Source organism: Thalia democratica, chromosome 1 (assembly GCF_965202585.1).
Source record: "Thalia democratica chromosome 1, ktThaDemo2.hap1.1, whole genome shotgun sequence".
Lineage (NCBI taxonomy): Eukaryota > Metazoa > Chordata > Thaliacea > Salpida > Salpidae > Thalia > Thalia democratica.
Window position 1 is genome coordinate 39563487 of NC_139165.1, and position 15742 is coordinate 39579228.

The window sequence follows — 15742 nt, forward strand, 5'->3', positions numbered from 1 at the left end:
GACATAAAGCAAATAGGGGCGACATTTCCTCCTTTTCATTGTTTTTAGTAAGTCAGGGCCTAGGGGTAATGAATATTAAGTAGGTAAGGTTTAACTCTGAAACTTTAAGCAGTGAAGGGGTCATAATTAGTAAAGCCACACCAACGGGCTTACACAAGATATTATGACTATTGTAAAAGAGAGGGGCGATCAGTTTTTATTTTCAAAGTACAAGTTATTGGAAAAAAATTAGGGATTAAAATTTAAAAAATATTAAATTTATGCAAACTATACTTTCTTAATTACAACAAGTATTAACTTGAAGTAATAAGTTGTCTTTATTTTATCAACATAATTTTTTGTACACCAATAAAGCTGAACATATCTAGTTGTTATTTAATTTCAATGAAACTATAACCTATTTTTCACTTTTTAACTTATTGTGTTACTGAAAGTAATAAAAAACAACTGTTAAATTTAGTTATAGTTTAATACAAAAAAATGATAAATTTATTGCTCAACGAAAAAAACAATATCTAGTATACTAAAACCTTTTATAGTTCTAAAAAAATTCAAAATCACAATTAAGAAAATCAATCATTAACACATTCCATTAGGAACTTGACACATAACCCCTTGTATGTTACGTGTTTTATGACAACCACTATCATTCAATCTTTTGTTGCCGTAAACACAAACACAGTCTTCGTCACCATCGTTATTTGGTTCACCATAGTGCCATGAAAATATCAGATTGTTAGCAGGTTGACCGTTTGTAAATAACCAACTACCTTCTGAATAAGCGTCTGAGACACCAATCCAAAAGTCGTAGTTGTAACTGTTAGCAACTCTTCTTATTTCACTGTAAAATTTACAACAAGTTGACTTGTGTTTATTTGCAATGATTTGGACGCGTTTTGAGTAAGAAAACAAAAAAAATCATACAATTAAAAAAAAAAACACTTAATATATATTAAATTTTAGTTTTATTTTCTTTGATAGATTTTCAAACAATAACAAAATCTTTTATAAATTAAGGATTCGTTTAGCAGAATTCTTCAATAATTACAGAATAAGTTGATAGTTTTTATATGGAGTAATACAAATGTTGTGCACTTAATACAAAGACAAGATTTTAAACGAACCTGTGATAATTAACACCATCATTTCCCAACAATCTTGAAACAATTTCACCGCCACGATTTACACATTGATTTTTAGCGTTGTAGTAGTTGGTAGATATTGAAACAATTTCAAAACGAAAACAAGTGTCTGTAATTAAATATTTAATTATATTCGACTAAAATCACTTTTAAAGTTTATTTTTAGATAAATTTTGTTGGCTTAGTATCAACAGTTTAATGTTTTGTTTCCAAATATATATAGCCTGATTGGTTATAACAATAAGTATGGAAGAAGTTAATGCATTTAATTAGATAATAACTAATTTGTTTAAATTAGAATAGATTCAAACCTGTTTAAACTTGAACATTATGTATTATTATTTTTTGTTATCAGAACTAAATCCAAACTACTAAATGATACTCTTAAATTCCACATAATTAATTTTTATATGTTTTAACAAAAGCTTTCGAACCATTTAATAGGTTATGGCTTTTTTATTTGTTTCTGAATTTTTCTTATGAATGCATTGTAAAAAAGTCATAAACTGAGTCTGATTATGAAATAATTGTTTAACTATTCTATATTTAAAATAGTTGAAAATACAGTTCACATTTCTTACTAAAAAAAGCTTAAAAACGGACTTCAAAGACCAACCTAGTTCACAGTTTACTCCTCCGTATCCATACTCACATGAACATTCGTAATTATCATCAGATGTTGTACAAATTCCATTGTTTAAACATGGGTTTACATCTTTGCAATATTCTATTTAAAGATAATTTAAGACTAAAATCTCAGTAAAACAAATTTTTATGTCTTGGTTATATTTTATATTGAAAAATAAAAATACTGCTTTCATTCTTAATGTATTCAGTTAGAGAAATTATATAAAAGTTTTAAAATTTTTAACCGTATTGACATTGATCTCCATAGTATTTTGGTACACAAGAACATTCATAACTGTTACCATCTTCTGTAGAAATGCATTCTCCTTCATTTGAGCAAGGGTTTGAGTCTTTACAGTACTCTGGTATTAAATAAAATTATAAAATATAAAATATGTGTTCAGTAATTGAGTTAAAACAAAAACCTAAATTTAGCAGATACTTTTTTGATTTGGTTAGTTTAAGATGAATAAATGTATATCATACACAAAACAATATTTGCTTGTGTTTTAATACTTATTTTTTATTGACGAAATACATTATATGTTGTTGAAATATAACTACTTTTGTTTTAACATTTAATGAAGTTTTAGATTTTTAATGTTTGTTTTAGTATAAAAAATGACTTAGAAAAAATTACCGTGTTCACATTGATCTCCATAATACTTTGGCAAACAAGTGCATTTATAACCGGTACCATCTTCAGTTGGATCACATTCTCCATTGTTAAAACAAGGTTCATCGTCAATACAGTGTTCTAAAAGGGGTGAATTTTAGTTTTTGATAAGTATTCTTGTGAAATTAAAAGTAAAAAGTATGTGCTTTTTAGTATATAAACTTAGTTAAAATTCTTAAAGTATAAACCTATGTATTAAATTAAAACAAAAATTTCTGAAAAGTGTTTATTGCATTCTTTTTCAATAAAAGTTTTAAAAATCAAGTTATTGATTGAAAAAATTAAAAACCAGCAAATAAAGACCAAAATAATGTAATTCAAGTTTTTATGTTTAGTACAAACTTTTTTCGCAGTTATCGCCAAAGTACGGTGCCTGACAAAAACATTTGTAAAAATTTTCTTTGTTCACATCTAAGTTACATGTTCCGTTGTTTTTGCATGGTGTTTGTGAACATACGTCTAAAATATTGATTTGTAAGTTTGTTATAAAACTCAATATATATTCTAAAAAACATAATTTACGCTCATATGTTTTGTTGTAATGCTTAAATTATAAAGTATTCTAGTTTAAACTTAAATAAGTTGCTGATTTTTATACAATAATAACCAGTAAAAAAAAGATTAATCTTTTAACATTTTTTTATTATTGCTTATATGTTATATAGTTTACACTTTTAATTACTATAAGTATAACTTTTTTTTAACTTTTATTTTCTTACCAATACAAGTGAATAGTTGGGTTTTAAAAGACGGTAGAATTCTCCCTCTAGAACACCTTCTAGTTGATAAACCTTCGCTTACATAACCGTCATTACATTTGTATTTAACAACTTCATTATGACGTAATAGTTTTGTAGAGTTTTCACTATTTCTTGTTATGTTGCTTGACGCGTTTTCTATTTGTTCATTTTCACATTCTAAAAACATATTTTTATTCAAAATAAGCTGTTGTTAAATATCTTTCTTTGAAACAAAACAAAACTTTAGAAAAAAATGTTATTTAAAGCGTTGTGACTATGTAAATTGTATTTTTTTAAATAGTTTAAGCTTTCTACTATCTAAATATGTTTTTGAATCATTTTTTTTTACAATTTACTTAATAAAAAAAGAAACTATTTTCAATATTTTGGTTAGTTTATACTTACTTTGGATCATTTAGTAAATAAAAAACAATTTTATTACTTAATGTTAAACTTTAAAATCAACTTAAAATGAAACATTACTCTTTTTATACTGTATAAATTCAGTTTAAGTTTATTTTTAGCTGTATTTTACTATAAAAACAACGTTTTACAAAACATTTACTTTCAAACTAATAGTTATTTTAAATTTCAAAATTCATTTATTAATTCAGTTAATCTTAAACTTCATTTATTTTCCAAAGTTAGTATAATGTTGGTTTTAAATTATTATTTAACTATAAATCTCACTTGATAGGTCATCAATCAAAACAGATTTATTATTCAGAATATCAGATAAATTTTTAATCAACATGGAATTGTTTTCAGTAATTTCTGATCCCCTTTTCATTAAGATAGAGTTATTTTGTAGCATTTCAGACAGTTTTGCGATTACTCCTGACTGTTCTTGAATTTTCGTTTCCAATATTTCGATTTTTTTTGCATGTTTTGAAATCACGTGTTTGTTACTTTCTCCTTTCTGACCCGGACTTCCGACATCTCCTTTATCTCCTTTTTCTCCCATTTTACCTCTTGAGAGGTAACTGGGACCTACAGGTTCTGGTTCTGCTTGTTCCTCATCACAGACAATTCTGCACTGACTGAGACTATTTTGCTGACTCAGCACAAAATTGAAAAAGTTTATGAACACCAAAGCTACTACAATTATCAAAATCTTTATCATTTTTGTTTTCATGTGGTTGTAGATAGTATAGTACGAGCTTATATAAAGTTTGCTGTTTCATGGTAGAGTGAGCATTTACATAACGTCTAGCAAAAATTTTGTGCGTGATGCGGTTCATACAACATTTAAGGCAGATTAAAATAACAAGTTGTTTTAAAGCATTCCAAGAAAATTATACGGTTTAAAGATTTCTAATGTAATGTCTAACGCATATTACCTAATGTCAAGTTTTTTATAAACCTAAGATGAAGTTTAGCTTTAAGTGCTATTTTTGTTAAAATTATATGTAGTGTTTAAACTATATGATTAACATTAGAATACGAAGTGCATCGAATATTTTTTAATTGGCAAGAAAAATTCTTCATTAGTTGGTCAAGAAATTTGTAATATAAAAAAAACATTTGTAAATTTTTCAAAATATATTTTTATTAATTTACTAAAAAATTTAACTGTGTTTTAAGCGGCTTGTTTATATATTAGTAAATATTAAGTTAATTTGAGTAAATTTTTTTATTGAAAATTAAACTAGTATCTTAAAAATTAAAACAGCGTTTTTTTTTTTGTTTTTCTTTTTTATGTATCATAAAAAAAAACTCCACTTTTTTCAAATAACATATAAATAACTATAACATTATAACAATTATTATTATAACAATATTTAATAAAATTAATCAAATTTATATTTTAACTTGTTAGTTTAAAGTAATGTTAACAGCTTATTGAACTTTAGTTCGTTTATGTTTAGTGATTTAAGTTTTTTTACCAAATAAAGTTAAAAAAAAACAACAACAACAACAAAAATGCTTAAGCATGAATGATGATTAACCATTTAAGTTATACAATACTTTTTAGAAAAAAATCAATGTTTGGATATATTAAGCTTTATTATCTCAAGGCAGGTAATAGTAAAGACATTATAAATTCTTCTACTTCGTATAACCTTAAATTTCGGCTGAAGTGAGAGTAATAAGTAATTTAATGTATTAATATATTTAATCTAAAAATATATTTCAAATACAAATGATTTAAATCGCAAATTTTAACAAAATTTATCCTCTAAATATTTTTCAAACAATAATGGAAACTAAACTAAAATATAATATTTTTTAGATGTGGTTCGTTTTCACTAATTGTTAATAAATATTGATATTATAGGACAAGCTAGTTTTAAAACCTGTATAACACGAAATTTAACAAATCTATATTCTAAATGTATGTTTACAAACAATACTATTTTAGTTTTTTTGTAGTTTGAACTTTTATTTAAAGTTAGTACCAAAACAGATTTAAATCACAAGTTTTATGAAATTAATTATTTCAACTAAACAAGTTTTATACTATAAAATGTCCAAACAACAAATATTTTAGAATTTTCTGAACCGAAAAAACGAAACAGAAAGTTTACATAATAAAAAAATTGTTTAATTTTTTTGTTGTTGTTTAGTTCTAACTAGACATTGAAGCTTTGAAAATTTTACATATGAATGAAAACTTGACTGTTTTTCAGAACTAATTAGTTAGTATCTTTCTAGGTTTAACGTAAGTTACTATTTAATATCAAATAGGAAAACCGGTTTAAAAACAGTTTAAGTTTATGCAATAAAACAAGTTTATTGTAACATTTTTACTAAAGTTGAATTTTATATCTAACACAAATACAGCAAAAAAAAAACTTTTTTTAACTAATTATTTTTATGCTTATAAACTTAATGTTTTTTATGCTAAGAAACTTTGTTTTAGGATTTTTATGAATTATATTTTTTTAGTTTCAAAAGGTTAAACTTTGCAGTGCAAGTGTTTATTGTCAGATTTAAATTTTGGGTTATTTGTGAAAAGTTAAGTAACCAATGCTGAGTAGACATGTCCTAAATATTACCTTATCTTTGCGTATCACAGTTAGAAAATAACTATTCATTGTATTTTGTCAATTACTAAGTATTTGATTAAAACTTTACCACGTAATTTTTCAATTCAAGTTTTATTGTAAAGTATCAACCAACTTCGTGGGTGCACGACTATTCAAATTCGGACAATTCAAATTCCGACAATTCAAATTCTTAAAAAAATTGAAACAGCCACAAATAAAAAAGTAATGCATATTTGCCAAGTATAAAAAATACATATGTAGGTCATATTAATATCTACAAGCAATTTTTTTATTTTAGTAAAACATTAAATATTTTTTGAGATATGGATTAAATAAAGTAAAAATCATAATTATTTTTAGTAATTTTTAAAAATATCTTGAAAAGTATGCTACGTTTTGAAAAAAAGAAAAAGTGGCTTGTAGATATTAATAAGATCTACGTATATATTTTTTATTTTTTTCAAACTTATATTACTTATTGAGATATAGTCTTTTAAATATTTTTTTAAGAATTTGAATTGTCGGAATTTGAGTTGTCCGAATTTGAATTGTCATGTAACCCAACTTCGTGTAGCATTTTAATTGTATGTCGTATTATAACAAATTTATCTGTTTGAGAAAAATTATATTGCTTGTATTTAATGTATTGGATGTTTAAAAACATAATTATTTCTAAAACTACTACTTATAAAACAAATATAATGTAAGAAAATAACTTACATGTTGGTAGTCGCAAGCATAGTCTTTTTTTAAAGTGTCTAATTTAATGATAATTTTAATAGCATTAGGTAGTAGTCAATCAAATTTAGAATGATATTTTTTTATTTTAACAGTATAAACTAGTAATTTAACATTTAGATAATTCATTTTAATGTGTATATACATTTTAACTCTAAAAACTTGTTTTTTAACATTTCTGTTTCAAAGTAGTACAAGCTTTATTTTAATTATATTTTTACATATAAGGCTTACCAAAATATTATTACTAAAGAGTATTTTTACTGTAAAAAATAATTTAAAATAAAAATAAACACTGTTTTACGCTCGTTTAAAACGTAATTTTTCTAACAATGGTTAAAACCAATGATAAGTTGATATAAAGAAGAAAAAAAACAACATTTTGCAATTTTATTGAAATAACTCAGTTTTAACGCTAATTAAGATCGCAACGGCTCAAGTTACAAATGCTTACAACTATGAAATTCGGGTGGCTGACAAATTTGCACGAGCATACAAAATTGCATGAGGGGACAATATTGCACGAGTTCACAAAATTACACAAAGATGCTTTTGCACGGAGAAACTTTTACACTGAGTGTCACTTTTGTACGAGCAGACGACAATTTTGTGCAAAGATATTTTGCAGGGGTTTATTTTTCTTTTAGTTAATTTTTTTTTGTTATTTTTACTATCGAAGTTACCCTTAACCATTATTTCAGTCGGTAACTTTTATTTTTATTATTTTTTTTGTTTTCTTCCTTATTGTTTTTATTTTCACTGTTACCCCTAACCCTTACCCTCGGTCGGTAGATTTTTTTTATCTTTTTTAATTTAATATTTTTTATTTTAATTTTTTGTTTTTTTTAATTTTTTTATTGGTAATTTTTTTTTTTACTTTCCCCATTATCCCTAACCCTTACCCTTAGTCAGTAACTTTTTTTGTCTTTTTTCATTATCAATTTATATTTTAGTTAGTTTCTTCTATTTATTATATATATTTTTATTTCTGTTTTTATTTACTGTCGTGCAAAAATGAACCTCCGTGCAAAATTGTAACTCGTGCAAAATTATCTTCATACAGTTTTATCCCACCGTGTGGTTTTTTTCCCTCGTGCAAATTTCTCTTCGTGCAATTTTGTCCCCTCGTGTAATTTTATGACCTTGTGGAACTATGCTCCCTCGTGCAAATTTGTGTTCGTACAAAAGTAACTTCGTGCAATTTTGTGCCCTCGTGCGATTTTGTCTTCGTGCAATTAAGTAACCACGTGCAAACTTGTCTTCGTGCAATTTTGACCCGTTCCCATAAAATTCACTTATGAAAACAAAACATGAAAGGCAACTGTATGGCTATACCTGACATATTCCCGAAACACTAAACGTATTAATAAAGATAAGAAGTCTTTAATGTTTTTAAAGCTGTAAAAGGTAATTAACATCTGTTTTTATCAAGCTTCAATACCTAATTAAAAGAAAAACTTTTTGTTTACCTCAAACTTTAAACATTTTTATAAGTACCTTAATCAAAAAACCACTATTGATACTTTTATGTGCCGACAAAACCAGAAGAAAAATCTAGAAATTTTTTTTTGTAACTACTAAGCATTAATGATAAAAATGAAAACTAAGTACTTCTAAAAACGAAATTATTACATGAGATTTAAACTTTTACCAAATTTTATGCTAAAAAAAGTGAACTCACAACTTTCCGATCCTTTCTACAACACAAAATCGGGAAATATCAAAAAATAAACCAAACTCATGCTAACAAAGATTAATTAAGAAGAAAGTCATATGCAATATTATGATCACATATAACAAGATTAAAAAAATAAAAGTATGCTTTTTTTATTTGTAAATAAATTGGTGCTAATTTGCTACTTTTTTATATTCTTTCTTTGTTTTATTTATTTTTTTCTTTTTTATTACTCCGTTTACCCGTAATTATCTAACTCTTTAATGTTGTTTGCAATTATTTTATTCGGCCCATTCCTCTTAAAAAGCTACAAACATCAAATGTCTAAAGAAATAAAAATAGGTTTTTAAAATTTGATAAGCCAGAATTTATTTATATTTATATTTTAGCAAGAGCACAACAGTAACAGGTAACAAACTGAAACAAATTATATAAGGAGTGTTATTAAGCACTGTTAGGTTGCAGTATTCGCATTTTAATATGCAGGTAGTTCACATTTTATAAAATATCTTAAACTGTGCTAGTTTTTTGTGATGTATTTAAATAAGTCAAATGCTGTTTTAAACTACCTAAATTTTTTTGTCAGTCTCTAACAACTTTGCTAAATTTTGTTTAATTAAATGATAATACCTTTCATGATAAAAGCTTATATAAATATAAATGACTATTTACTAGTTCAGGGTTTTCCCAAAGTAAGCCAAGTGGCCCCTTTTGGGGCCATGAGCAGCAGAGGGGCAAAATGGGGAGGAAGCATGGGCAGTAAAGGAGTCACATGGGAGCCATGTGGTCATAGTTTGAAACTTACACTAGATGTTCTAAAGTTGATGATGAAAAGCATTAAAATTAAAAAAAGAAAAATCTTGTTTGTAGAAATACTTTTAATTTCTTTAAATAGTGCAATTTGAAAAAATGTTTGGAAAGTCGTGCACTAGTCACAGCACTTCATTATTTTGTTTATCTCATTACGCATGGCTGCCACAAGGTCAGAAAAAGTCAGGAAATAAAGAAAAGTCAGGAAAAGTAAAGCATTTAACAAAATTAAAGAAAAAATTAGACATTGTCAGTTAAAATCTACAAAACTCCTTACTTTTCAAAGCCTTTAAATAGTATAAGTCTATTACAAACTTTTTTTGTCAGACTAAAGTTGCAATATTTTGCTATAATTCTACAAAATTACTTAATTTCTAATGCATTCATGTGGTATAAATTAATGAAATTTTCTTTATAAAACTGCAAAATTTTCTATTAATATGTTGGGCAACTACCCTACTTGAATAGGAAACTTTTGTATGCTTTTTCGTATTGATGATCTGTGGTAATGACACTTCCATAGTGAAACTGTGATATATACACAAAAGTTTATCTTGCAGAAATTTAACAACAAAGTGTTTTTTGTTTAAATAAACAATTAAGTTCTTTATAATCAAGCACTAAGTATAGTATTTTTTGTAACAATTTTATGCGTATGCTATACTTCTTTTTGTTTTTTTAGGTTGTTTAAACTTGAATTAAGTTATAAGAGAAGTATATTACATGATAAGTTAAATTTTTTGTAGTTTTTATAGAATAACTTATATTTTTAAAATAAATTAGAGTACATTTATTTGTTATAAACTTTATACTAAATGATAAGAGAAAATATTTTATTTAACAGATATATAGTTTACTTTTTTATGTATTTTTTTACAGTTACTTAAATATATTATTTTCTAATTATTTTTGAACTTAAAGATTATATATGAAGTAGTTTAGGTAGTATTTTATTAAAGTAAGGGAACAATTTATAAAAGTGTTACATGTTTTTGATAAAAAATTCTTATAAGATATGCATATATATTACCATCTAGTTTATTTTAGAATTTTATCCTAAGTCTGACTATATTTTGCTGATAGAGCTATTTATTGAAAATACATTAATTATACACAGATGGTTTAAGTGATGAAATAGAAGTCAGATGATTGTATAAAAAACTAATATTATAACCTTTATAAAACTAAGATTAAAAGTTTAAATAGTTAAGTGTTTGATTATGTATTTTAGAACAAGTTTAAATTAAGAGTTTGATTTATTTTAGTCAGAAAATTTTAGTAAAAAGTCAGGAAAGTTTTCTCTGACTGATCTGAGAGTATTATTTTTAATTTTATTTTTTTATATTTTTAAATACTAGTCTTTTCAGTAATTATTATGGACAATAAGCACACCTCTCCTGTTGGTGCAGAAATTGATGCGGTAAAAAATAGTTGTAAAAAGGTAAGTTCTTCTAATGAAATAACAGTTTTTATTGGTAGAAAAAGTATTAAGGATTTCAAAAATAAATTAGGAGTTGACCTTGAGGAAAAAATTAGTAATTATATGAAGGGAAGGAAGGATGTTCCATTTCTTAAAATTCTGAATGAAATAGAAAATTGGGTTTATGGTCTAGTTGATAGGAATCCATTCATTAAAAAACACAAACTAGATAAAGATAAGATTATTAAATTTCTTCATAAAAGGGCTTGAATTTACTGCGGGGCCAACTTTTCTGAAAATATTAAGTTTAAAAACCAACGTATTTCATTTAGGCTAAACTGGGAATATGGTTGTAAAACAAGGCCTTCTGCTGGGGTCATTTTGCGTAACAATAATTTTGAAATTCTTTTTACTGTCACCACTAAGGGCATTATAAATTTTCCTATGGGTAAACGTGACTTTAAGGACGGTGACAGTTTTAAAACTACAGCCCTGAGGGAGCTTTATGAGGAGGCGGGCCATTACTGGGAGGCAGACAAGGCCAACCAGGAAGTTACGTGTTATTCAGATACCCCGTTCGTTGTAAGTGTAACAAGTATCTCAGGCAAAAATAATGAATACGTATCTAAAACACAACGTTTTTACTTTGTTGTAAACTTTGAAAAAGAAAAAATCAACCTTGAATACAAAAAACTTTATGAGACTAAAGAAATCTTATGGTTAGATATTAAGCAAATAACAGAATTCTTTAAGGGTCGGAAATTTGAGTCTCGTAAAGTACATTCTACTGAAAGGATTAATTTTAATGATGTCGGGAATAATAAATATATAAAATTGAAAAAAAAGTGTATAAGGTTGCAGACTCTGTTATAAACTTTCTAAAACGCAATTCACCATTAAGGGACTATGTGCTATTTCGTCATTCTGATATAAATAGAATTGACCGTGATAATTCAGAAGTTAATAAGAGTTACCTGTCATTAAAACCAAAAACTAGTCAGTAATTTACTTTGTTCAGTTATAGTTTCTAACTAAGTTCCTTTTTATAAAATATATTTTTTGTTACGTTTTATTTTTTGTTAAATGTGTGTGCTTCTGTGGTATTTTTTTTTATTTTATAAGTTAAAAAGTGTTCTTTTCGTAAGCATTTAAAGTAAAACTACAGTTATGATGTTTTTCTAAGTGCTGTGTGTGTATGCCTGTTCTTACTTGTTAGCTGTTTAAACCAATTTTTTTGTAAATCCTGTTAGCATATATAAACTTAAACTAATTAAACTATCAAATTTAAACTAAAACAATGCTTTTGCAAGCTGATGTTCATCTGCTTAAAGATATTTATACTACCACTCAGACATTTTGTATGTAGTAAATTGTTAAAGAATAGTAATTTTAAGTTAACCAAGACAATTAGCATCTAACTGATCCGCACGACCATCAATAACTGCCCATGGGACATTCTGCGGCCTGGTTCCGTTCTCATCGGGACTCATCAGGCAGACATAGTTGATATACTGTAGCGATCAAACAAAGTTTACTCCAGTAATTTCGCATTGAAAAAATAAATCAGTATAGTCATAAAAAAAAAAAAAACAAACAGGGAAAAAAAAAAATAGTAAATAATATCAGAAAAAAAAAATAAAAAAATTAAACGAAAATGATTGTAAAATGAAAAAAAAAAAAAATTAAACAAAATAGATATAAAAAAAATGAAAATCGAAAAAATTTGAAAATAAGTATAAATAAAAAAATTGAAAAATTGAAAAATAAAAAAATAAATTGAAAAAAAAAATAGAGAACAAAATAAAAAGGCGTTTCAGTGCGAGAGTTTTAAAGCAAACGTAGTTTGATTTATACAATCTATCTTTACGATGTTTTCACGATAAGTCCCAATGAGAACGAAACCAAGCAACAGAATTTCACATGGGTTGTTGTTGATTACAGTTGTATCTCAAAGTAGCGAAGCTAACAGCATCAACAAATTAAAAAATATGAAATTCTTATCCATAATGTTAAACTATTTTACACAGATTTTACCTTAAATTAACTTTTAACTAAAAATAAACTGTAAAACGTCTAATTTCAACAGCCTGGAGGAAATTTTGAAAACCTGGAGAAAACTTGACAAAAATGTTTGGTAACCCTGTATGTGGCAAGGACACTTCCATATAGAAAATGTGATATATACAGAAAAGTTTATCTTGTAGAATTTAAGAACAAAAGTGTTTTTTGTTTAAGTAATTATTACGTTCTTCATAATTAAGCACTAAGTTTAGTATTTCATGTAGCAAGTTATTGTGTATACTTAACCTCTTTATAGATATTTGTGTTTAAACTTGAATAATAAGTTATAAGATAAGTATAAACCATTGTAAATTAACTTATTTGTAATTTTTTGTTTAATAACTTAAGTTTTTAAAATAAACAAGAGTAGATTTATTTGTTTTAAATTTTATACTCAATAATAAGAAGAAACATATATATAGTTAACATTTTTATGTAAATTTAAAAGTTACTTAAGTATATTATTTTTCAGTTGATTTAAATTTTAAGAATTTTATACTACATTGTTTAGGTAGTATTTTTTTAAAGCAAGTGAACAACTTATATAAGTATTACATGTTTTAGATAAATATCTCTTATTGTTAGATATAATTACCTTCAGGTTTTTCTACAACTTTATGTTAAGTCTGACTAAATTTTGCTGATAGAGCTGTTTATTTAAAATACATCAATTATACACAGATGGTTCAAGCGATGAAATGGAAGTTAGATAATCGAATTCAGCAAACAATGTTGAGTTAACCTGTATAAAAATAAGACTAAAAGCTTTAGATAGTTTAATGTGTTTGATTACATACTTTAGAATAAGTTTTTTTTTAAGAGTTTGATTTATAAAAGTCAGGAAAATTTTAGTAAAAAGTCAGGAAAAAGACAGGAAATTGTTCTCAGCTTGATCTGTGGCAACCCTGTTATAATTTATATGGGTAATTTTTATTCTTTCATACAAGTGTTACTTTTATTTAATCATAGAATATATTGTATACAGGGTTGCTACAGATCAGTCAGAGAAAACTTTCCTGACTTTTTACTAAAATTTTCTGACTAAAATAAATCAAACTCTTAATTTAAACTTGTTCTAAAATACATAATCAAACACTTAACTATTTAAACTTTTAATCTTAGTTTTATAAAGGTTATAATATTAGTTTTTTATACAATCATCTGACTTCTATTTCATCACTTAAACCATCTGTGTATAATTAATGTATTTTCAATAAATAGCTCTATCAGCAAAATATAGTCAGACTTAGGATAAAATTCTAAAATAAACTAGATGGTAATATATATGCATATCTTATAAGAATTTTTTATCAAAAACATGTAACACTTTTATAAATTGTTCCCTTACTTTAATAAAATACTACCTAAACTACTTCATATATAATCTTTAAGTTCAAAAATAATTAGAAAATAATATATTTAAGTAACTGTAAAAAAATACATAAAAAAGTAAACTATATATCTGTTAAATAAAATATTTTCTCTTATCATTTAGTATAAAGTTTATAACAAATAAATGTACTCTAATTTATTTTAAAAATATAAGTTATTCTATAAAAACTACAAAAAATTTAACTTATCATGTAATATACTTCTCTTATAACTTAATTCAAGTTTAAACAACCTAAAAAAACATAAAGAAGTATAGCATACGCATAAAATTGTTACAAAAAATACTATACTTAGTGCTTGATTATAAAGAACTTAATTGTTTATTTAAACAAAAAACACTTTGTTGTTAAATTTCTGCAAGATAAACTTTTGTGTATATATCACAGTTTCACTATGGAAGTGTCATTACCACAGATCATCAATACGAAAAAGCATACAAAAGTTTCCTATTCAAGTAGGGTAGTTGCCCAACATATTAATAGAAAATTTTGCAGTTTTATAAAGAAAATTTCATTAATTTATACCACATGAATGCATTAGAAATTAAGTAATTTTGTAGAATTATAGCAAAATATTGCAACTTTAGTCTGACAAAAAAAGTTTGTAATAGACTTATACTATTTAAAGGCTTTGAAAAGTAAGGAGTTTTGTAGATTTTAACTGACAATGTCTAATTTTTTCTTTAATTTTGTTAAATGCTTTACTTTTCCTGACTTTTCTTTATTTCCTGACTTTTTCTGACCTTGTGGCAGCCATGCGTAATGAGATAAACAAAATAATGAAGTGCTGTGACTAGTGCACGACTTTCCAAACATTTTTTCAAATTGCACTATTTAAAGAAATTAAAAGTATTTCTACAAACAAGATTTTTCTTTTTTTAATTTTAATGCTTTTCATCATCAACTTTAGAACATCTAGTGTAAGTTTCAAACTATGACCACATGGCTCCCATGTGACTCCTTTACTGCCCATGCTTCCTCCCCATTTTGCCCCTCTGCTGCTCATGGCCCCAAAAGGGGCCACTTGGCTTACTTTGGGAAAACCCTGAACTAGTAAATAGTCATTTATATTTATATAAGCTTTTATCATGAAAGGTATTATCATTTAATTAAACAAAATTTAGCAAAGTTGTTAGAGACTGACAAAAAAATTTAGGTAGTTTAAAACAGCATTTGACTTATTTAAATACATCACAAAAAACTAGCACAGTTTAAGATATTTTATAAAATGTGAACTACCTGCATATTAAAATGCGAATACTGCAACCTAACAGTGCTTAATAACACTCCTTATATAATTTGTTTCAGTTTGTTACCTGTTACTGTTGTGCTCTTGCTAAAATATAAATATAAATAAATTCTGGCTTATCAAATTTTAAAAACCTATTTTTATTTCTTTAGACATTTGATGTTTGTAGCTTTTTAAGAGGAATGGGCCGAATAAAATAATTGCAAACAACATTAAAGAGTTA

At 25.5% G+C, this 15742-nt stretch overlaps 1 protein-coding gene across 1 annotated transcript; it reads right to left on the minus strand.

The window, feature by feature from the left end:
• Positions 1–450: 450 nt before the first annotated feature.
• Positions 451–4313, minus strand: LOC145832636 (uncharacterized). The gene is made up of 8 exons (XM_082939939.1): positions 3876–4313; positions 3165–3362; positions 2788–2904; positions 2410–2526; positions 2015–2131; positions 1759–1869; positions 1125–1251; positions 451–841 (listed from the first exon to the last, which is right to left on the minus strand). The coding sequence occupies exons 1-8, from the start codon at positions 4306–4308 to the stop codon at positions 580–582; spliced, it is 1482 nt and encodes a 493-aa protein (XP_082796065.1). The 5' UTR covers positions 4309–4313; the 3' UTR covers positions 451–579.
• Positions 4314–15742: the final 11429 nt, after the last annotated feature.

Coding starts and splice junctions, on each gene's coding strand:
- LOC145832636 (XM_082939939.1), bottom strand. CDS start 4,308: ATGATAAAGATTTTGATAATTGTAGTAGCTTTGGTGTTCATAAACTTT. Junction 2,527..2,787: donor TGGCGATAACTGCGAAAAAA/GTTTGTACTAAA, acceptor CACCCCTTTTAG/AACACTGTATTGACGATGAA. Junction 2,132..2,409: donor TGGAGATCAATGTGAACACG/GTAATTTTTTCT, acceptor ATTTAATACCAG/AGTACTGTAAAGACTCAAAC.